At 43.2% G+C, this 22,409-nt stretch overlaps 3 protein-coding genes and 1 long non-coding RNA gene across 6 annotated transcripts in view; all 4 read right to left on the bottom strand.

Annotated features, from left to right (window-relative positions):
* The window catches only part of srsf3b (serine and arginine rich splicing factor 3b), a 30,927-nt gene extending 8,670 nt beyond the window's left edge, over nucleotides 1–22,257 (bottom strand). The window contains exons 1-6 of one of the 2 annotated variants that reach the window (XM_052076718.1): nucleotides 22,091–22,257; nucleotides 21,231–21,441; nucleotides 21,000–21,140; nucleotides 19,042–19,080; nucleotides 18,686–18,772; nucleotides 18,061–18,591 (exon numbers count right to left, since the gene is read on the bottom strand). In XM_052076718.1, the coding sequence (XP_051932678.1) occupies nucleotides 18,564–18,591; nucleotides 18,686–18,772; nucleotides 19,042–19,080; nucleotides 21,000–21,140; nucleotides 21,231–21,433 (498 nt within the window). In that variant the 5' untranslated portion in view covers nucleotides 21,434–21,441; nucleotides 22,091–22,257 and the 3' untranslated portion in view covers nucleotides 18,061–18,563. Of the gene's footprint in view, nucleotides 1–18,060; nucleotides 18,592–18,685; nucleotides 18,773–19,041; nucleotides 19,081–20,999; nucleotides 21,141–21,230; nucleotides 21,442–22,090 lie in introns of those variants that run through there. The other variant, XM_052076717.1, reaches the window with a different exon arrangement.
* LOC127607944 (uncharacterized) lies at nucleotides 3,499–3,908 on the bottom strand. The gene is made up of 2 exons (XR_007964167.1): nucleotides 3,806–3,908; nucleotides 3,499–3,708 (listed from the first exon to the last, which is right to left on the bottom strand). It is a non-coding gene; the product is annotated as an uncharacterized LOC127607944 (long non-coding RNA).
* tmcc2 (transmembrane and coiled-coil domain family 2) lies at nucleotides 4,275–9,264 on the bottom strand. The gene is made up of 5 exons (XM_052076674.1): nucleotides 9,126–9,264; nucleotides 7,856–8,275; nucleotides 6,048–6,667; nucleotides 5,217–5,352; nucleotides 4,275–4,893 (listed from the first exon to the last, which is right to left on the bottom strand). The coding sequence occupies exons 1-5, from the start codon at nucleotides 9,126–9,128 to the stop codon at nucleotides 4,594–4,596; spliced, it is 1,479 nt and encodes a 492-aa protein (XP_051932634.1). The 5' UTR covers nucleotides 9,129–9,264; the 3' UTR covers nucleotides 4,275–4,593.
* Nucleotides 10,695–14,973, bottom strand: cdkn1a (cyclin-dependent kinase inhibitor 1A). Of its 2 annotated transcripts, none has more exons than XM_052076715.1 (3): nucleotides 14,827–14,973; nucleotides 12,528–12,975; nucleotides 10,695–12,139 (listed from the first exon to the last, which is right to left on the bottom strand). In XM_052076715.1, the coding sequence occupies exons 1-3, from the start codon at nucleotides 14,869–14,871 to the stop codon at nucleotides 12,084–12,086; spliced, it is 549 nt and encodes a 182-aa protein (XP_051932675.1). In that variant the 5' UTR covers nucleotides 14,872–14,973; the 3' UTR covers nucleotides 10,695–12,083. The 2 variants fall into 2 exon arrangements, with proteins under 2 accessions (XP_051932675.1, XP_051932676.1); XM_052076716.1 differs by lacking the exon at nucleotides 14,827–14,973 and adding an exon at nucleotides 13,154–13,271.
* Nucleotides 22,258–22,409: the final 152 nt, after the last annotated feature.

The raw sequence follows: 22,409 nt of genomic DNA, 5'->3' as shown, positions 1-22,409 counted from the left end.
AAAATGGCATGAATATATGGCAGCTCTCGAGACATGGACAGCGGCCGCTTGTCTCAAAATGTTGCGTTTATGTCCACATGGAATTTTAAAATTCACTTGTTAAAATGGCATCTTCATTCTCACATTTCCTCCCCTTTTCTAAAAATGGATGACCACGATTACATAAGCTTCATCGTTAACTATGACTTTTCCCCTTGTAATTTTTTCTTTGCAAAGTTTTTTTTTCCACTTTGGCTCTGATAGTCCTTCATAATAACATTTAATGTACCGGTAATCTTGTTCCACACTTGTGTCATCTCTCCACAAAATCATACAAATCAATAATTTCAATTTTGGGTAATCCTAGTGAACCAAACAATAGTTAGCATCAATGGCGGAGGTAATTTAGCCACTATTTTTCGAGCCTCATTTTCTGATGTGTACAAAGAAACTTTTTCATAAACGAAGCGACAGGTCGGTCCGCCTACTGGACCAGCAGACTGTGTGAGCGGGTTCGATTAGGTCCTGCTAAATATCCAGTGGTGTGCTTGCATTTAAAAAGTGTTGGGGAGAAAAGCTCATTTATATCGATTGAGGACTGAGCAGGCACACATACCTGAAACTGCATTTTATGTTGAACACAATACAACACAGAATCTGTATTCCATGACTTTTGTTTGTTTTGATTTGTTTTATCACCTAGAGCGGTTATATTTTGTAGCTTTACATATGACAAGAGGGGGATTAACTCTCCCCAAAATGGGCCATTTTACTTGAAATAAGATTCCCAGAATTTCAGACTGTGTTCCTTGTGGTTCTGATTTTTATTTCAATTTTTATTTTCTTATATTGTGAAATGTCACTTTTCGATTCCTCCCCGTGGACATAATGATGTCGTCCCCTGGTTTGTATGTTCTCCTCGGCGAGTTTGCTTGAGTTCATTCTGTGTTCAACTGCCATGAAAGGAAGCCAAAAGGACACTTGACTGAGAAGTGACGGAGGGTTTTTGAAAAGCGGGTGGGGGTTTGCTCATCTAGCTGGTCCTAGCTTTGTGATTGTTCATTTTTTATTCTTTTATTTTTGCTGCTCCTGTATGGTTTCTACATGAGAGCTCCCACCCACCCACCACCACTCTCCCTCATTGAGTCCGTGTAGACGAGACCAGCGATGGAGACAAGCCACTGCAGAAGTGATGAATGTTTCTTTTTTCTCCTTTTCAAGAGACATTTGGTACCTTACGTTTTAGCACCTGAAAGCAATATATTGTAAATCTTAAACCTTGACAGGAATTTAAGATCAAATCAGGAATTGTTTTTTTTTCTACTCTGCTGTTTCTATTAAAGTCTTTAGAATTTGCTAGCTAATCGAGAAGAAACACTTGTGTTTGATAAGAGTGAAATCCACACTACATTTGTCAACTTCAAGTCAGAAACAATCTTAATGACGATGAATGTCCTACTGCTTAGAGGTCAGGTGAGTTCTGTTGTTAACTAAGAATACATGTCATCAATGTAATGGTCATATGGGTTTTGCCTGACAGTTATTAAAAACATGAAGCAATTTCTTGTAAGATTCTGATCCATTTTTTTGCTGACTCAAAATGCTGTTTGCCTCTCATTACTGTGCGAATTCTTCCAATATCCACTCAATGCCCACAATCCGACGATGCCAAGGTTGATGTCGTTTACAAGTTTGTGGTGATGTGTGCTGTCATTTAGCCTTCCATCTTCAGTTTGCCAGATTGTGAGCAATTTTTTAAAACGAGGCGTCAAACTGTTAATTGCCACACTCACTTTAAGTTTAGTGCCAAACTAAAGATAAAACCGATTATAACGGCGTATAACTGCGCAGGATTTGCTATCATAATGCTAACGTGCAACACACTAGACATGCTAACAAATATCATTTATGCGCTGGTGTTATAATCCTTTATGCAATGGATGTTTAGCCGACAATGACACCAGCATATATTCTTCAGCCTCTGCAAAGAATGACTGAAATTACTACAAAGCGGAAAGTGTCCATGTAGACCGCAGGTGTCAAACTCGAGGCCCGGGGGCCAGATCTGGCTCACCACATCATTTTATGTGGGCGTGAGAGCAGCTCAAACATGTCAAACTTCCATGATCCTTTCTAAAATGTCGACCAAAATGTTAAATTCTCACGTGTAATAAATACGAGATATATTCGATATGATGTAGTATTGTTCAAAAATAAATGATGGCCAGTGAGGTTATGTTTATATGTATATTTGCAATTATTTCCCAGAATGAAAAGAGTGACTTAAAATTGATCAGTGACCTACTTTTAATTCAGTTTCTTAATTATTTATTTCCTCTTGAAAGATTGGAACCCTCAGAAGAAATACAATCTAGTCCAGACAAAGATTCTACTGACGACAAAGGATTAGTGGTAAGTAATCCCCCGGGATTACTACTTTTATTGAACCTTTCCTCTCAATGTGTGCTTTGCTTAACTTTATTGAAACAGAGGCGGGAGGGAGATGGGAGAGGAAGTATATTTAACACAATTCGTAATAAAACAAATATTTATTTGTAGATTTTTTTTTTTTTGCAAACTGGTTAGAAACATTGACACAATTTGACATGCCAGCTCATTTGACACCGTGGACGAAAGCAGATCTATAACAGTGTTAATGAAATATATCAGCTATGGAGGGGAAATCTTTGACAGGGTGATGAAACGTTTTAACAGCTAACGGCTTTGTTCAATGGCAGCTAGGGGGAAACAGCCAGAAATGTGTCCAAAAAGCCTACTTGCAAACAGTAACAAACTAGGAATGACATTGATTTAACAAATGGACATTTTATTAGGTAAACCTGCACTCTCATACAGTTGGAAAGAACTCACTATGGATGTATCAACTTGTAAAGTGAAAATAAATGTGTAATCATAGACACACACACACACAAATATATATGTGCGTGTATGTGTGTGTGTGTGTGTGTGTATACAGTGTATCTTGTATTAGATATTGGATCTCATGCGATTGTGCAGGGCTACCTAAGAAAGTGTCCAGTGAGCATATATCTGGCATCGAGCGAAATCCATATTGTCATCAATTGAAATGTCAACTGGTGCCAGTCCACACAAGGACATGCATGATGAGCACATAAACATTCATGAGAGAGAAAAGAAAAAAGAAAAAAAAAACATTTTCTCACAAATCAGCGTCCAACGTGAAGGTCCGCCTCCTGAGTCCTGTCCTGCTAATTCATAGTGCGTACATCTTAAAAGAATCGTTAGAGAAAGATGATGTTTTTGGTGACAGCAGTGTAAATCGATGATCGGGCATCCACACCAAAAAGGTTGCCGATGTAGAAGCTTGGTCAGATGTCATTTTGTCCACGTTTTCATGTGTAGTTTGTTTTGTCATTCCAAGGGCAAGTAGAGCAGCTCACATTCTGGTGCAGGCCTTAATTAACCTTTGTGCCCTCCTCTGTTATTTTTGTACATTTTGTCTTGTTTCGCTCCTGTTTGATGGTCATTTTGGTGGTGTTCTTTTTTTTGTTTGTTTTACATTTCCAAATCCAGTTTCTTTCTCAAATATGACTGGGAATGCGATTTGCGAGTGTCACATGACCAAACTCAGAAAACAGGTGAGCCGTGAATGGTCGTTACCTGAGCCCTGAGCAACTGTGATGTCATTTTCAGTCGACAGCGGGGGGCAAAATGGCCGCCCCTGACATCAAAGAAGGGTGGATTTTGCTGCTTAATTCATATTGCCCAAATGAAACATTAATAAACCTGCCGTGTTTAGATTAATGGGGGTGACGCAGAACGTATGATAAAGAAAATGTTCGACTCGACTTCCTTATTAGATCATTCTGGCTGCTCCCGAATGGCCGCCATGAAGTCCAAACATCCATCGAACGTGTCAATATTTCATTCAAGATAATATCTAACAGGCGGCCCGGTAGTCCAGTGGTTAGCACGTCGGCTACACAGTGCAGAGGTACCGGGTTCGATTCCAGCTCCGGCCTCCCTGTGTGGAGTTTGCATGTTCTCCCCGGGCCTGCGTGGGTTTTCTCCGGGTGCTCCGGTTTCCTCCCACATTCAAAAAACATGCATGGCAGGCTGATTGAACACTCTAAATTGTCCCTAGGTGTGAGTGTGAGTGTGAATGGTTGTTCGTTTCTGTGTGCCCTGCGATTGGCTGGCAACCGATTCAGGGTGTCCCCCGCCTACTGCCCGGAAACAGCTGGGATAGGTTCCAGCATCCCCCGCGACCCTAGTGAGGATCAAGCGGCTCGGAAGATGAATGAATGAATAATATCTAACATTGAGTTACATTTTTGCAGATGAACTGGCAGGCAAGCCAAAAATATGTCAAATTGGAGCAAAACCTAGACCCGTTTCCTCTGAAGAAGATGCCTTTCTTCTATTCATTTCTACACCTAACCGTAAAATAAAAGGAGTTAGCCTATTCTCAGCGGTCGTGTTTGATAGTTTGAAACAAGTCTGAAGATGTTTGCCTTATTTTTTAAAACAAAGAAAAGGTGTCCAAAGGTTACATTTGAGGAGGGCACAAGGGATTTAAAAAAATAAAAATACGAGATGGACACTCTGCTCAGGTTCCTCCAATGGGGCATCTTAACTGGGCATAAGCCAAGGATCCACAAAGTCCCAGTGCTTCCATAAAGCAAAAAGCAGCACGGTGAGCAGAACGGTAGCGCCCACCCGCGCCCGCGTCTTCATCAGCGGCGTGATGAAGTTGGCCAACGTGGACACGAACACCAGCAGCACGGCCATAAGCGCCAGGATGACGTTGATGAGTTTCCCCAGCAGCGCCCGGGCGTTGGCGTTCTCTACGCCCTCCAGCTGGACCACCTGCTGCTGTTGCTGCTGCAACTCCAGCTTGGTGATGCGGGTCAGGCACGACTCCACTGCCTCCTGCGGGCGCACGCAAACATAATGGAAACACACACACAAAGGATGAGCGCACGCACACGTTTACACTCGCGTGAGATTCATTAAAAAGACATCATCATGGGTCCACCATTGATTCATCTGTCCGTTTGTATTGTCTATTCATCCATTATCCATCCAGCAATCAACAATTCATCACTCCAACTTAATAGCATCATCCATCCACCATCCCTCATCCATCCGTTTATGTAGCCGTCTATCAATCCATCCATTCATCCATAATTCATCAATGAAGCCATCGATCATCCATCCACCCTTTCAGCTATCGTCCACATATCCATCCTTACCTGAATGTCTCTTGCCCTCTCATAGGACTGATAGGCCACTTTTTCCTCCATGCTGGCTAATTCTTGTTTGAGATTGCTCATTTCGTTCTGATGAAGCTCCGTCAGGTCACTCAGCTGCTCCTCTAATCGTTCATACCTGAATTCAAGAAATGCAACAGCCCAAAAATACCTCTTTTAATTATATCATTCCAATGGACAAAATCAATGTTTTTTTTTTTACAAGAACATAGAATATCATTTAAAAAACAACACCAACAACAATACCATAACTGGTAGAAAATGAACCTACAATATTTCAACATATGGTGACTTTTCAGGTATAAGGCATTTATTTTTTTCATCCTATAAAAATACTTTAGTATCATAATTCATTATCACATGCACTGAATATACTGTATGCACATTTTTTCAAATTATTGTTATTGTATGTACTTTTTGTATTTTTAAGTTACACTAAATTGTTTTTCACAAATTAAAAAAATACTAGTAAAAAACGTGACATATTTGAATCGTAAATGTGTTACAATAGGTATATTTAACACATTGTGGGATCAGTCGTACAAAAGCTATTTACAGCAAAGTACTTTTTTTCTTCCAGGCTGAAAAAAGGAGCCACCCGTGTTGTAATTTTAGTCAATTCAAGCGGATGCACTCAATTATTAAGTGCCGCATTGCATTTATTCGAGACGCTCTTTGAGGAAGTATGGCATACACTATTTGTTCTCTGTGGTGTTTTAATGGTGGGTTTTGACAAAACAGTCGGAAATGAACCGTGTGAGGTTGGAAGACTTTTTGGTGGGGGCAAGGAGAGGTTCAGCGTATATACTGTACCTGTATCGCTCTTCTTGCAGGCACTGTGTCATGTAGGAGTAGTCGCTCTGCAGTTGGCCCTTCATGTCCTCGATGGTGTCCTCCATGTGCGCCTGGCTCGCTTTGATCTCCTGCAAGCCTTCCAAGAGAGAGTCCCACGAGCTGTGCACGTGATGGTGGTGGTGGTGGTGACCGTCCAGCCTGGGACTCCCCATCGTAGGCCCCAACATGCCGCCTCCTCCTCCACCTGCCCCGCCCGAATTGCTGCCCGGGGCCGAGCCGGACGTGGCGCTGGAGCACTCGTCGTCGCTGCCGTACTTCGGGCTGGACACCAGAGTGGCGCTTCCGCTGAGGGCGCGGGGCGTGGGGGTGTCTTCGGCGTGGCCCCCGACTCCGTCGTCCAGCGTGTCCTTGAGGTGGGCGATGTTGTCCGCGCTGCCGAATTTGTTCCTGATGAGACTGGCAAACTCTCTGGGCTTGGAGACCACGGCGGTGTGAGTCAGGGCCGACACTCCGCCTTTGACCCCTTCCACGACGCCTCCGCCGAATCCGCTTATCCCCGCGCGGACATTGGCACCCACGTCTTTTAGTCCTTGCTGCATGTCTCGCAGGACGTCCTTGGGTTGCCGGGCCGGTCCATTCTGGATTAACAGAGGAGAATCTCAGATCTTTGGTCTTCAGGAGTAAACATTGTGATGATGGAGGAGGAAAAAAGATCCTAGTTTCATGTACAAGTGGAAGTTTGGTAGATCGCAGTCACAAAACATCACAAATATATCACAGCGCTTATTTTGTGCGGTACATTAATTGTCATACGTTATAGCTAAAAAAAGAAAACTATGCTTGGTAAAACTGAAATCTAATCGACCGTCAATCCAATCGATGTATGCTTGGCCACATTACTCATTAAAATCCCTGCTGACTGTGGCCAAGATGAGGGCTACCCCCTGGACTTGTCGCTTGTCGATAGCTGGACCAATACAGACAAGCGGTCCTGAACCTAACATGCGTGTTTGGGGAATGCAAGAGGAAGCCGAAAAACACTGGAGGCAGTACAAATAGAGATGTACGAATATACACAACGCCTCAGTGTGTGTGTGTGTGTGTGTGTGTGTGTGTGTGTGTGTGTGTGCGTGCAAGTGTTCAAATAGATGCTATCTGTTAGCCCATCTATAGTGTTTTCCATTATACGTACATGCGTACGGCGCATTTGACAATAACGTTGTATTCAATTCAATTCAATTGAATTATGTGTAGGGCGGCCCGGTAGTCCAGTGGTTAGCACGTCGGCTTCACAGTGCGGAGGTACCGGGTTCGATTCCAGCTCCGGCCTCCCTGTGTGGAGTTTGCATGTTCTCCCCGGGCCTGCGTGGGTTTTCTCCGGGTGCTCCGGTTTCCTCCCACATTCCAAAAACATGCGTGGCAGGCTGATTGAACACTCTAAATTGTCCCTAGGTGTGAGTGTGAGTGCGAATGGTTGTTCGTTTCTGTGTGCCCTGCAATTGGCTGGCAACCGATTCAGGGTGTCCCCCGCCTACTGCCCGAAGACAGCTGGGATAGGCTCCAGCACCCCCCGCGACCCTAGTGAGGATCAAGCGGCTCGGAAGATGAATGAATGAATGAATGAATGAATTATGTGTTAGCATTAAGCTGTGTGTTTGTTTTAAAAATGCAACATGTAATATTTTTGGTTGTTTTATGTTTACTTTGACAGTGTACATACTTGAGTCAACGAGTGGCGCTTTAAAGTGTTAATAAACCTGCTTCTCTTTGCCTCATGTGACCTGCGAGTTGACATTTGATGATATGTGTGTGCAATGATGACTCACCTGCTCTATCTCCTTTAACTTCTTGTGATAGTGCTCGAGCTTTTTGTGCAAGTGCGCAATGGTCTGCGCCGACTTTTGGTTCTTCTTTTCAAACACCTGCTTGATCCTGGAGGCCTGCTGTTTGTCGGCGTTGTGGGCCAGCTTCAAGTATTCGGCCACGTTGTCATCGCGGGCCTCCTGCTCCACCCGGATCTGCTCGGTCACCTTCAGGATCTTCTGCTGCAGATGCTCCAGAGCGACCCGCGTTCGCTGGGGCTCACCGCATCCCGCCCCGCCTGCGGTGCCCTCGCCGCCGCCGCCGCCGGCCGCCACTCCGCCCGACACTGAGCCCGCCGCGCCCTCTGCACTGATGTTGCTGTCAGAGCCTCCATGGCTGGCGGTGGAAGGGAGGCTGAGAGTTGTCACCTCGCTCTTGTCCAGCTGGAAGGATGACAAGGAGATAAAGAAAGTGCCGCTAATGTTGAATCATCTTGCCCTACTGAAATGAATCAAATATTCTTGATCCATTCCAGGGCCCCGCCCCATCTTATTACAGATTGCTATTTGGCCCTTGTATTCTTCAATTTTTCTGTATGTTGTCCTCGGAGGAAAAAAAAGAAAAAGTTTGGATACACACGGTGCATCCATTCAGTTGCTGGGAATAATTTAGGTGACGAATAATGCGATGAGTGCTCCAAGTGGGGGATTCCCTACACGGGTATATGGGTGGTCTGGCAGATGGCATCTATTTTAATGCCCGCCTGCCCTCTCTTGCCTGACGTCAAAACAGTGTAATCAGAGCCTGCAAACATGAGCTCAGGGAGACACATGACACCAAACGTCTCGGATGCCGTGCTCTAATTTCTCTGGACGGGTCAGTGGGAGGATTTATCAGCATTTGACTGGCGTGGCGGCGTGATACTGATGGCTCTGATGGCTCTCAGGGGCCATTAGCTAACGGCCCGCTTCCCCCCTCGCCTCCTCCCCCCACACCCCGCCTTGAAAGTAGGTTACAAACATGTTGGAATGGAGATGACAAAAACAGACGACCCCCGGTGGGAAAACGCGGGATGCGGGGGCTGCTGGAAAGCTGGCGCCGCATGTGCGATGCTGCACGACTGCGAAGGCACAACAATGCAGCAAAAGGATGACGCTGTGACCCGACTGTGTCTTTTCGTAGCACAAGCGAGGCGATGGAAGTGACACGAGACCGGCAGCGGCGGCGGGACGCGACGGGGGGGGTGGATGAGGACATGAGGATGAGGACGAGGAATCAAATGAGAAACGTTACCATACTGCTTTAATCCAATTTGTGCGCTTTGCGTTCCAGGCCCATTCTCCTGCTTCCCCCGACCTCCTCCTCCTCACCTCCTCTTCCTCCCCCTGAGCCCCCCACCCCACCCCACTCCACCTATCTTCACCCTCAGCCGACGCCTGGCTGACGATCACCTCAGTACGTCCTATGCGGCTCCATGGTTGACGCCACCGACATCCGCAGGCTCCTCGCCTCCGTTCTCCCTCTCGGCCGCTCTGATCTTGTTCTCTCTCTCCTTTCCCTCTCCTCCCCTCCCATCCCCTCTTTTTTTTCTGTGCAAATGCAAATGCTGCCTGTCCTGTCCTGTAATGGAGGTGGGAGCAAAGGAGCAGATGATGGCGGGGGTGGGGATGGGAGCCAGTTTAGCGCAGGCGTAGCGCCGCCGCTGTTGGAGTAGAGGTGTGGGAGGGGCAGAGGGAGCACAGAAGGGCCTGTGGAGGGGCGGAGGGGGGGCTGCGGTCCCAATCCAAACAATCTGGTCCATGATCGCCAAATTGTACAAGTCTCGATTTCAAATGGATATACTGTTGGAAAATTTGTTTTTATTGGGTAGCACGATGGACAGGTTAGCTAGGCATAGATTGATTATCCGCTGCGGAAAAAAAGGACTAATGTTATGGATCGATGGATGGATGGATTAATGAATCTGTGAAAGTCATGGTGACTGCTTGTCATTTTGGTCCGTATGATCGGATTTCCCTGCCCTATGTGACGCACACTGCAAAGAGCCGTAATGAATTAATAATGTTGCACAAATAATTTCATTCTTTATATTCTGTTTAATTAGATGATTATTCTATGCGTCATGCACAACATAATACAGATCAATATCATTACCATGAATTTCACCGGGGAGTGATTTTGGATCTGCTTACAGCTCGCCTAATGATGGTTCAAACTCCTTTTTAAGACGTTCAATTTTTTTTGTTTTTTTAATGATGAACCAATAAAATATAATATATAATATTATACCCACTTGTGCGGGTGAAATCTTTAAGATAAACAGGTCCCCATCGCTGTCAAGTAAGGACACAAGCGTGATGACACTGAAAATTGTGTTTAAAATAGAAGTCGGATTGACAGAAATCAGGTCAAGTGCTGGGATACATCAAAAGCAGCAAAAACGATTCATCGGGGGTTAGGGGTTGCCATGGTGATGCTCAGTACTGCGTTGCCCAAGAGACCATGACTCAGGACTTAGTTTTGAATGAGGAACCTGAAATGTATTGGCAACTATTTCTTCTTCAATCAACCCGAAGATCTACTTTTCGATCAACTAACCTCACGGGATCTACCCTTACAGACACACACACACGCAAACGTACACACACACGTTGATTACACAATGTCTAATTAAAACTGAATTTGATTTCTTAATCGCACTCAATCGCACAAGATGGGGCGAGGGAGCCTCTTTTTATTTTCAACAAACACCGATGAGTCAAAATGTTTTTTTTTTCTTTTGGCTCACACTCGGTTCCATTCACAATCACCTTGTGGATGGATAACGAGTAAAGTCATTGAAAATGACAACAGGCACACACATTTAATTCTGACATTTTATTATCTTTTGTAATTCTTGAACAAAGTAAATTAACACAAGGTGCAGTACAATAAATAAAGGGATAGATTTTTTTTCATTTATAGCTTTACACATAAAACAGTATAGACGGACCTGCGCATGAGCGTCAATAAACAGGAAGTGCAGTCGACATTTGGGCTCATCGTCATCATAATCTCCAAGTTGTCAGTTTGTGAGCATTAACGTGACATCCGCCCCCCCCCCCCATTCAAATTAGCCCTAGCAGCAGAACCACCAATATAACACGGACATAAATAGAAGAGCGATGAAGACATACCATTTGTTTTTTTTCAAGGCGGAGAACAACCATTAGTGTCATGAATTGAATGCATTAGAGCAATGGGAGAGGTTTGGCACTTCACGCAATCTTAGTAAATAATACGCCGACTTAGGTTGAGAACTTTCTTGTGATTGTTGACAAGCAAGGGACATCCCAAGAAGAAGACACTCAATAGTGGATGGGTCCAGTACACGAGGTGCATGTGCAATACCGCAATGGGTTTACAATGACGCTACTTTACAGAGCTAGTCGAATAGATTGCAGAATTTTTAAAAAATCAGTTATCATTTCTTACTGTGTACCACACTACATTATCTGGTACACATTGGGGGCTAGGCCGCTTTACATCTATAAACACAAGATGGAATAACATCAGGACGCTTGTGTCACATCTAGTCTAAGCAAAGCAAATGTGGATAGAGCCCATAAGTACGCTTCAAGCATGTGTTCTGCATCGTTTGACAGGATATATAAAGTACAACACACAGTTAAGTGCATTTCGGGGTGGAAAACAACAAAACAAAAACAGAACAATAAAGATCATCATGACGAACAACAACAAAGTAGAAAAAAAAGTACATGTATGTGATTTCCAGCAAAGAGGAACCAAAGGACGTTTTATCCTAGTCATTAGTTGATTTGGTCGAGGCAGATTGGTGCGAAGCTTGATGGTATCTTGTGTTTCAAGTAATGGTCATCCTACATTTCTCTGATTCCGTGTTGCAGTGACGTAAAAACTGCCTTCAAGGAATAAGTCAGTCGACACTGACTTATTCCTGACATCCACTTGATCCAAATGAGTATCAATCCACCAGTACCGAGATTAATCGTAATCTCTGCAGTTCAATACATTAACACCCCGCACCCAATGTTTTCAATGAATACAGCCCCCCCAAATTAACCTTAAAGACACAACGGCTGAGGTCCCTTATGTTGTCTCCCTACGAGCGAATGTGCAGTCTGTGCCCAAATTGGCATTCCTGAGTGTTTTTGTGAGGATCGGTTGGAATACTGGCAATCCTCCAGGAACACTGCCCAGATTGGGGGAGGGGGGGGAATAGTGTCTGGGAGATCACTCGCCCGATTTAAGACGCATATCAACGACTCTTCTCTTGGGGTGATAGAAGTCTGTTGAGAAAGAGAGGAGGGAAATTAGAAGGCAAATCTCAGCAATTCAAACAGAAGAAAGATTCAAGCCGATTCAACTTAAAAAAAACACAACAACCCTATAATATTGTACTTTATAGAAACATACAGTTGTGAAAGCGCTATATAAATCAGCATGTATTGTATTGTAAATAGAAAGTAAAGTATTAAACGTTTTTTTCCCCATATTTCATTCTTCAATTGGTATATGCCGTGGCCACCTGGGGGCAGTATAATGCACACAGATAACTCCTCAGACCACTGCAGTAGATGGTGAGAACATTAGTGTCTATGAATTGGTGTAATTTATTAAATTCGTTTCGAGTGGACATTATATAATCTAAGTGAACGCTACATATTGAAAACGTACCTGTAATATTAGTTTGTTTCCTCTTGAGTCCTGCATTCTCCTTCTTCCTTGGAGTTTTCTCCAGATTGACAGGACATCTCTCAGAGTCGTTTTCAGGGACATTCTCCTTCTCGTTCTCGTTCTTTAGCGGCGGCGCCCTGACCCTCTTGGGGCTAACCGTCACCTGGGTTGGCCTTTGACTCGTTGCATTGCCCAGCACACAGGATCTGTAGAGCAGCGGCACCTTAGCGCCGGGAACGCCCTCCCACTGGAAATCGCCGTTAACCAGAGGTTGGTCAGACACGAAGTCGAAACCCCAGCGCCGGGATGCCTCGTCCAGGTCTTTCCTCAGGGCGGCCTGGTAATCTGCCCGCAGCTGCACCTTGTCAACTGGGCCGAACAGGTTACGCCGTGTAGGGCCTTTTCGCAGAGGACTCGGGATCCATTTGACGTTTGCCATCATTCTGCACTAAAAAGACATGCATAAAGTTGTCAAGTTAACAGCTATAACAATGCAATTAAAACAGTTGTCTTAAAACAGCAAGTGGCTTCTTCATCAGCAACACTTTTGCTTCCTAAATCCAATCCAAAGCAAATTCGTACCTGTGTCTTGAGAGTTTACAATTATATATTTTTAAGTGTCTTACCATTGTTGTAAGCTTCCTTAGTGAGTATAAGAGAGCATCTGAGACTGGAGATCCTGGGAATCTATTTATAATGCTCAGACATGAGTCACAGGTTTCTGGACCCGCCCACGTGAACGTGACTAGTACATGCCCGGACACAATCTCACTAAGACATGTAAGGGCAAGTTCTCAGGCAAAAGTTGCTTGACTGCAGGTGAGAAGAGCCACCACTAGGTGGTGTTATCAGGCCATCTGCCTTGAAGGGAGTGGAATGGTCCACTGGTGAACATTAGACATTAGGGGACATGTAGGGACAAGTTAAATTGGGCGAATAAAGCAATACAGTATTATCATGATGATCATGATAAGCTATTTGACGACCGGAGGATTTTGCCATTGTACTTTTTTACTCTAAAAAGATACACGGGAAGGAATGTACTCCATCTCGTGAGTTATTACACTCATCCAGGAAGGGTTGGGCAGGTCCTGTGGACGATTTAGAAACTTCAGTTAAAGTAAAAATGGTAAAACACAGGCAAAGAAACCCCGCACAGGCACAAGGCGCACATGCAGGGAGGCGGGAGCAGAGATTCGAACCAAGTACCTCCCTCTGTGCGGCCCTGATGAGATGTAATAAGACAAAAATATAAAAAATATCTTAGATTTGGCACTTGAATAGTAACAAAAATGTTTTGGTAATTTGAATTTGGGAAATTCGCCCAAGTCACTGAGAGAACCTGCACTATTCAGTTTGGCCACACGGTGGAGTCAAATCAGACTGGTACACTGTGGCATTTTTCCAGGAACTGAGGTCCATTCATTTGAAGCCCAGAACATTCTCACGTGTTTTAAACTAAACACGTTGAAACAGACTCTGAAACAGTAAAACGATGTATGGATTTCCGCACTGGACTCAAACTAACCTAACCCACCCAACCATTTTCAAGATTTTTCCAAACGTACAGTATTTAAGACAAATACAACTGCTCCTGTACACCAGGTTTATCATTGTGGTAGAGAAAAAGAATAAGATAAAAAGAAGCAGAATAAATATGTGTGCCAAAAAGAGGCATTTAAGTTCCGTGTAACGGAATTAACTGGGACAGTGAGAACTGTATAAAGGGTGGATGGAACTCTTAACTGGGGTTGACGTTTGACAAATTTACTTTTAACACAATCACCTACTTATTAAATAATTTTCCGCATCAATCTGAAAGTAATGTGACATTTTTGGGGAGAGTGTTACTACTGTACATTTTAAATAAGTACCCTCCAATAAGCTTTCCCCTGAAGCGGAAATAACGCAAGGGGATTATTGGATGGGCGTCGCCGAAAACTAGTGATTCAAGGATGTGGCGGGAGAGGACGAGCCCGCCCAGTTACTATGCCGGTACACGTGAGTCCAAAACTCGTGTCGGCTGGCTATGAGCTGTCAACTTGTTCGACACACTCCCTTCGTCGAATAACAACTGTGGAAAGTAAGTCTTTTGTGACAAACCAAACACCAAATTGCTGTACAGTATACCGGTACTACTAAGTCACTCAACCAGTGGAAGGCATTCGTACTTTTGCCATCATGCACAAATAAATAATTTCGCCATTACGCCAATTGGGGAACTTTTAAAGTAGACAACATATCACGAACTTCAAGTTAATATAGCAAACTGAAAAACACACTAAATCACTTTACTTACATTGTCAGTCGAGAGTGGTCCAATTGAAGCCCTGTTCTGAGCCATTCGAAATCGTTTGGCTTTAGCCTTGGAAAAAAAATCCACTTTGCAAGAGTAGCTACAGAATTAGAAGATGGCTTTTCTCAAGTTTTCCCACACCGGTGGTAGTCAGAGGCTTTTTGAACCTCGGTGGGCGGGGGTCACAGTTTCGCGTACAGGGGGTGTGGCCTATCTGCTCCCGCACGTGGATCGAGTCCGGAAAACACACGAGCACACGTGATTCTTGGATCCCTGACTGGAGGAAATTCCAGCACGGGAGAGGCCCCCGTGTGTGTCTACTCGTAAGGTCATTTGGTGCGCATTGTTTCTCCCATTGTGAAATATAAAATTAACGAAGCACATTGATGTGAGTTTAAGTGTGCTACAAACACCAGGATGTAGCTTGCGTGATCGTATGTAGTACCACCATGTTGGTCAAACTGCTTCTCCACCTTTGCTCTTCCACCTGCTCCCTGGTAACACTGCAGATCACAAACACCATCGTCCTTGGTAAAACTAACGTGTGACATGATTGTTGAGGCATTAAAGCAACACCGACCCAAAATTCATTTTCATTCATTCTACTAGGCAGTATATGAACATTAAAAATGCAAGTATCAATGGCATCTGATTTCCTTAAAAAAAGGTTTCGGCCAATTAAGTATCAAAATAATGTTACCTTATACGCTGTCTCACACAGCCAACCTGTGAACCGTATAGTTATATGAATAACATATTTTCTTGGCCCCTTATATATTGGTCAAGTTTCCCTTTTTGCGCCGGGAATGGAAAATTCCTGGAGCTGTGCCTGGCTCAAGAGCCATATCAGATTTTTTAAATGGACCAACAGGACAGGCACCTGGCAAAGAATTTAGAAAAAGTTCAAATATGTGTTCAAAATAATAATATAAAAATAATAATACATTGTAATTTTTAATTGTATTATACAAAAATTAGTCGCTGATGATGTAGTGATACACATGCCGGACAGCGGTGTGTGCGGGCAGTGCGGGAGAGGTGTGAATGGTCCTTTGTCTCTATGTGTGCCCTGCGACTGTCTGACGACCATAGAAAGTTTCCACTTAAAGTCAGCTAGAATTTCCAGCAACTCTCCGCGACCCTGTTCAGGATAAGCGGTGTTGAAAATGGATGGATGGATGTTACAAAAATGTCCTTTATCTATAGTACTTATTCTCATTCGGGTAGTAGGTGAGTTGGAGCCTATCACGGCTCACATGGTGCGAAAAGTTACATCGTGGACTGGTTGCAAATCAATCACAGTGTGAATCTTTTCAAAATTAGAACTCAGAATCTCTGCTTGTTGGTCAAATTTGTACCAAAATTTGAAAGTGTCTTAGTAACGTAGAGATAGTTAAAGCTTTTTTTTTGTTTGTTACAAATTCATGATCATTGTGAACACCAAATTGAAGACAGAATTTACAAACTCAGTGACAAAATTCCATTCGGGGCTGGGGGGCATGCAAAAAAATTCCATTTAAATTGTTTAACGTTGATATATTGCAAGGATGTTTTCCTGCTCAACCCCATTTGAAATTCAACTAAACAATAGTCGGTGTTCATAATACAATACAATACAATACAATACATGCTGAGCATCCATTGACAAAAGAAACCATCTATCCATTCAGCCACCTGTTTTCTAATCCGCTTATACTCATTAAAGAATCCACAAATTAAAAACAAACAGACTTTAAACCATTTCAAATGGGAAATACAAGTCAATTAAATGAAGGTAGTAGCTGCAGTTTCAACTTTCTATTAAAATCGAGTAGAGCACATCCTAATATTTTTCATATACATTTTTATTTTTCAAGTACAGTACAGTACGTTTTAAGTACAGTTCTGTTCTATTTCACTTTTAATGACCATAAAACTAATCTTATTGGTAATCATACTGTTGGCAGCTAAAAACTTTGGGTGTAAAAAATAATAATTTAAAAAATCCAACGTTGAGGACTGCAAGCTCCGTGGCCGTCACATCATGTACCAGTGTTGAAGTTACATAACAGTGGGTGGATAATATACCTTAACTACATAACTGAGTGGATTCCCGCGAGTTTCTCAAGCGTGGGAGCCACCCTCGTGGAGACCCGTGAGTGACGGCCCACGGCCACGTCACACGGGTTTGAGCCATCCACCAAATGCTTTGCGCGTCGGTGGAAAGACCGCGCAATTTGGAGAGGCCGTCCCCGCGTCTCCGCGTGCCTGCGTTATGGCACTTCACGTGGGATGTATGCGTGAACATACCAGCCGTGGGACTGCGAGGGGTGGGACCGAAAATTTGCGATTGGACAGTGGGATGAAAGCTGGGGGAGGGGGTGAATCGCCCGAGCAAAAAGAATTTCTCATTATTGAATAAACTCTTTATTAAATGAATCGCGTGCTGTTTTTTAGATCAGCTTTGTTAGAAACACAAACATCCCCTTGAAGTAGGTTCTAACCCCAGGTTATAGTGAGATGATGATTAGAATGAGCAATCCACGGGTGGGGAACTTTTCATGATGAAACTAAAAATGAAATTAGGGGTCTGATATAAAATCCTCCAAGTGTTATAATGAATTCACAAACAACTATGATCTATCAAATGTTTATTATAGGCATTATTGCGTGTTGGATTTACATGGGTAACATTTTGGGTTATATCTCATTTGCCACACTAGCAAGAATTAGAATTAGATTACATTTAAATCAAGGTCCAACAAAAGAAATCAGTTTAGTTTGCTGCCGACATCATTTATCGCTGGTGTTGGGCAAAAATCCCCATCCCTCCAAAAATACTTATTTTTTAATTTTAGGAAACCCCCCAAACATCACATTTGTTTTAACCATTAATATTGCATCATCAAAGGGAGAAAGCCATTTTCAAAACTTACAGATTTGATGAGGTTTACTCACACACCACAGAGGATTTATTTGCATAGATGTTGAAGCTTAAAATTGTCTACTTAAACTGGATTCAAACCAAAACTAAAAAGGACCAGCGTGTAATTTCACCAAAATGGCAAAGCAGAGCACGAGCCGAGTCTCCACAATGAAGTTGTGCTGTAATGCGTAGCATGTATGTACATCTGCAACCTGAAGATTTTCATGATTGGAGAAAGTGACTTTTTTGAGGGAGGGATGACTTCTATTTGAGGAGGAAGGATTACATGGTTGGATCTTAACTAAGGAAAGAGAGGAAAAAGCAGTGTAAACTTGTTTGAAATCAATATTTTTAATTGCGAGACAATTTCACATAGTATCAAAGTACAGAAAATGGAAAAAATGATTGGGGTTTCCAGATAAGTTCCATCCTTGTAAATCACACACCCACAGATGGACGGAAACCTTCGCCATTTTGTAAGGAAGTAGCATGAACATCAGTTTACCTTCCAATTCACACAGAGGAAGTTAATTATAATGCATCACGTTTGTTCCTTCTTAATCCAATATACACAATGAAAATAAACTCACTATGGGTCAAACTACACATATCCATTTATAAAAAGGGAAAAATAACTAGTTATTGAGTCATAATTGGTGGAATGCTGGGTGGTGCACTTGCAGGGCTTTTATGAGACCTCACACCTGTGCACACCCAATGTATGTAAAATGACTAACAAAATCAGTGAGACTAAAAGTCGTGACAGATTAAAAAACAAAACAAAACCAAAGTTTATCATTTGAAAACAAAGTAGAACCATCTTCATCCTGTTCTTCTACTTTCTGTCATTTGACCTGGAACGACTGGAAAAAGAAAAGCATGAAATTTGCAATTCAGTCAAGGACGCACTGAAAATCCTGTTGCATTTATCCAGCCAACGAACTATAGGCTATGTACCTCCTTGAACGAGAGAAGGACCTTGAAGTCTTGTGGTTCCTGTCCCGAGAGAGGGAACGCTCCCTCCTCCTGTCTCTTGAGAAAGACCTGCATAAAAGAAACATTACCTTTAATTCTACAAATACCATTTAAGTTACAACAAGCAACATGGGGGGCAAGACGAGATTTCAAGAGGATAAGTTAGTTTCAGACTGTTTGCTGCACAACACACAGCTTGCTAAAATGCAAAAACCAGAACCTTGTATCCGGTTTTGAGATTCTACATGCGATACACATTTTTAACTGAGCCACAAAAACATGGGGCCATTGTCAAGGAAAAAAGCCTGAGCGTGAATGACTCTCAAAAATTAACATACCTGCTGCGACTGCGACTAAAGCTCCGCCTGCGTGGAGATCTGTGTGGAGAAAATGTGAAAACGTTAACAACTTTAACTGACGCAGATGTCATCGCCAGACCCTTACATATAAAACGCGTTAGTCTGTGCCAACCCCCCCATCAGAAATGCACTAAATATATGCTCTCATAAACCACTAGTATTGGGCCGTATGTCAATACTCTTCAGAAGGTTTCACCTAACCCACAGTAGAAGGTCCATTCCACAACTACGTTAGTTATAAGATGTGAAGCCAAAACCTCAAGATGAGCCAACTAACACCAACTGCTCCCCTTGTGAAGATGGGACGCTGCACCGTGGACTGCCAATTTTGAAGGATTAACATCTAACTAGTCTACTGTATGTACACCACGAGAACATTTGGAAATAGTAAGGAGTAGCCAAGTAAACAGGTTGTAGGTACAAATCTGCTGATAACTATGCTGTAACCCCTTTATAGCATAGTTTCTAATCAGATTCTAAGTTCCAGACATTTGAAGGTGGGCCCTTCACCTTTGGAAACAAGGAATTACAGTAATGGGTGAGGACAAAATGACACTTATGTAAATGTCTACCCAAAAAAAAGAGAAAAAAAAGGAGCAACCTTGGTAAACCAGCTGTCTCTTCACTTTTACAACTGTTATCAGTGTACTGAATGAAGCAGGAAAACTTACTAGTATTTTTGGTTTTCAACAAGCTAGATATGACGAAAGGGAGGCAGACTGTCGGCCGGGTAGGAAGAATTGGCAGAATAGACCTGGCCAGATGCTGCGAGGTGATAAGGTGGCAGGCAGGTGGGAGCTGGCTGCGGCTTTTTCCCTGCTTTAATTGGTTAGCCGAAGGCTGCTGCTGGTAGGTTGTCGACATTTGGAAACGCGATACGCTGATTGGAATGTGAGGTGGGCCGCTGCTGTTTGGGTTAAGGTTGAAGGAGGAGGTGGTTGAGAAGAGCATGATGAGGAACCAATGGCCTGGTGCAACCTGACGACTGGCCATGCCTGGGTCATGTGACAGCACCAGTCAAGCTGATTGAGGCACGATGGTCAGCAGTCACATGATGCTGAAAGAGGACTAGTTGATTGACTCTGAGGGTGGTGAGAAGAGGCATGGTGGTGGCTCTGCAACGGGTTTCATTCTTATTAATATATATGAAAAATAAAAAGCATCCTCAAACAAAAAGGAAAAGCATCACATTTGGCACGCTAACCCCCTCCCAGTTTAACTTTTGTCTTAGTTGCGCACTTGGTGCTTACGGCGTACAATCTATATTTAAACTTGAATACTGCTATTGACTGCAGTCCCCGCAAAGCGTTTACTAATTAACTTCGGGTAAAACTAAGTTATTCAAAAAAATATTTTTTCCACAAGGTTGTTTATTCAACAACTACAGCTGTTCAATAAGCCGCACTAGTCAGCCAAAGAAAGTTTGAAGTATTGTCGCATGAAAGAAAGAACCCATAATCACTTTAGCAAGTGCCTTCAATAAAAATAAATGAGGTTTAGATAGTAAATCCATTTATTTCACAATGCTCTCGCTTTAGACAAGTTATTCTCAAATAAAAGGCATTTTACCACCTCTATCTTAAGACTTAAAAATTAGCAGGGTTTTTGCTCCCCGAGGTTGGTTGATATGGGACGAAAGTACCAAACATAGTAGGTAGTCTAATCACTTAGCAGGGACTACAAAATGTAACCGGAGGTTCTATTTTAATCAAACATTAACTCATATTATATTTCATTGTCCCTGTAAAATGACACTGTCAATGGCAGTGATAACATGAGCCTTAAACATAGAAAAACCTAAGAAAAGCATAAAAAGACACCACGAGCCCCCAATTTGTAGTATCCCGTGAAGGAAAGAGACAGCAGCAGCAATTGCTGGGATTACATTACAAATGCAGGCTGTGGTCGACCAATGTCAAAAACATCTGGTAGGTTACCTTCGCCTTGCTGGTGGACTACGCCGCCTGTAATCATCCCGGTCTCGGGGGCGCCTGCTCCACGATGGCGGGGCACCACGGGTGCGACTGCGTTTCTCCCCATTGGACAGCTCCACTCGCACACGGCAACCACACAATGTTCTAGACAAAACACAAGGCATAAAATGTGACAATTAGTAGCCATAATGCTACGTTGCTTGTATGTCATGTTTAGTTATGCTCGCCTCCTACCTCCCATCAAGCTCTCGCACTGCATCAGTAGCATCTCTGGGGTCTTCAAATTCTACAAAGGCAAAGCCTGGGGGGTTCCTGGCCACCCACACACTGCGGAGAGGCCCATAGTAACTAAATGACCTTTCTAACTCCGTCTTGTTGCCATTGTTGCCCAGATTGCCAACATAGACCTTGCAGTCAAGGGGGCATTCGCGGTGCATGACTGGATCTGTAAATGGTAAAAAAAAAAGTCGTTAAAAACGGCTACAGTTACGTTTGTGTTTAATTTACAGGCTTTAGTACCATGGTTGCACATCCTTTTTAGGTTTATCTGATCTCATAGATCTTCTGCACATTATAGATACGACAAATTAGTCTCAGCAGGAAATGCGAAAACGCAATTATTTACAAGTAACAACAATAGATCGATTGGATGATGCACTAACGTTTAGCATTGGTTATGTTAATTCGAAACGTATATTCATATTATAAACCACGACGCGAACGCCCATTATTCCTTACATGCAATTGTGTAGAATGGCGGTGGGGGGAGGGCCCGGGCCAATTTTCGGTTAGCTGGTTTGCTAGCCTTAGCTTGAAAGGCCGCTATTCCTAGTGTCTCACGGGAAGCAATACATCCACCGGTAACATATCAACTAATCGTAAAAAGCGCTTGTTATTGCTCCACAGCAGCCAAATAAAGTGTATAATTCGCTAGAAACTTCGTCCCTTCGAGATTAACGGCTAGCACGAGACAGCTAAAATGGCCGTCACCCGTTTCAAGGCCTCAGACTTGGTGGCAGAAATCAAACAAAGGATCACATATTTATTTCAAATTACTAACCAGAACAACAATGTAAGACTATGATGTTACTTACATGACGATCCAAGAAAACTCTACTTTATCAGTGTTAATTAGGAGTGTGATTTGACCGGGGCGTTGTTCGAACGTGACGTCCTTTTCCGCTGTCGATGGAAAATGGCGTCTGAGCTCGTTCGAAAAGCCAGTTTGTCCTGGGAAGGCGGGGCAATTTTAGCCCCCTCCCCGCTCGGAAAAAATGAAACTGGGTAATTTTCATATTATTCGATTAATAACGTAAAAGTCACTTGTCAAAATTCGCATCGGGCATTTTTAATACTGCCATCAACAATTTTGGGGAGTTGAGTGACTGGTTTGCACGCCCGCCTCACATTGTA

The sequence above is a fragment of the Hippocampus zosterae genome, chromosome 9 (genome assembly GCF_025434085.1).
Source record: "Hippocampus zosterae strain Florida chromosome 9, ASM2543408v3, whole genome shotgun sequence".
NCBI lineage: Eukaryota > Metazoa > Chordata > Actinopteri > Syngnathiformes > Syngnathidae > Hippocampus > Hippocampus zosterae.
Note: the sequence above shows the minus strand (reverse complement) of the source record. Positions and strands in the feature narration are given on the sequence as shown.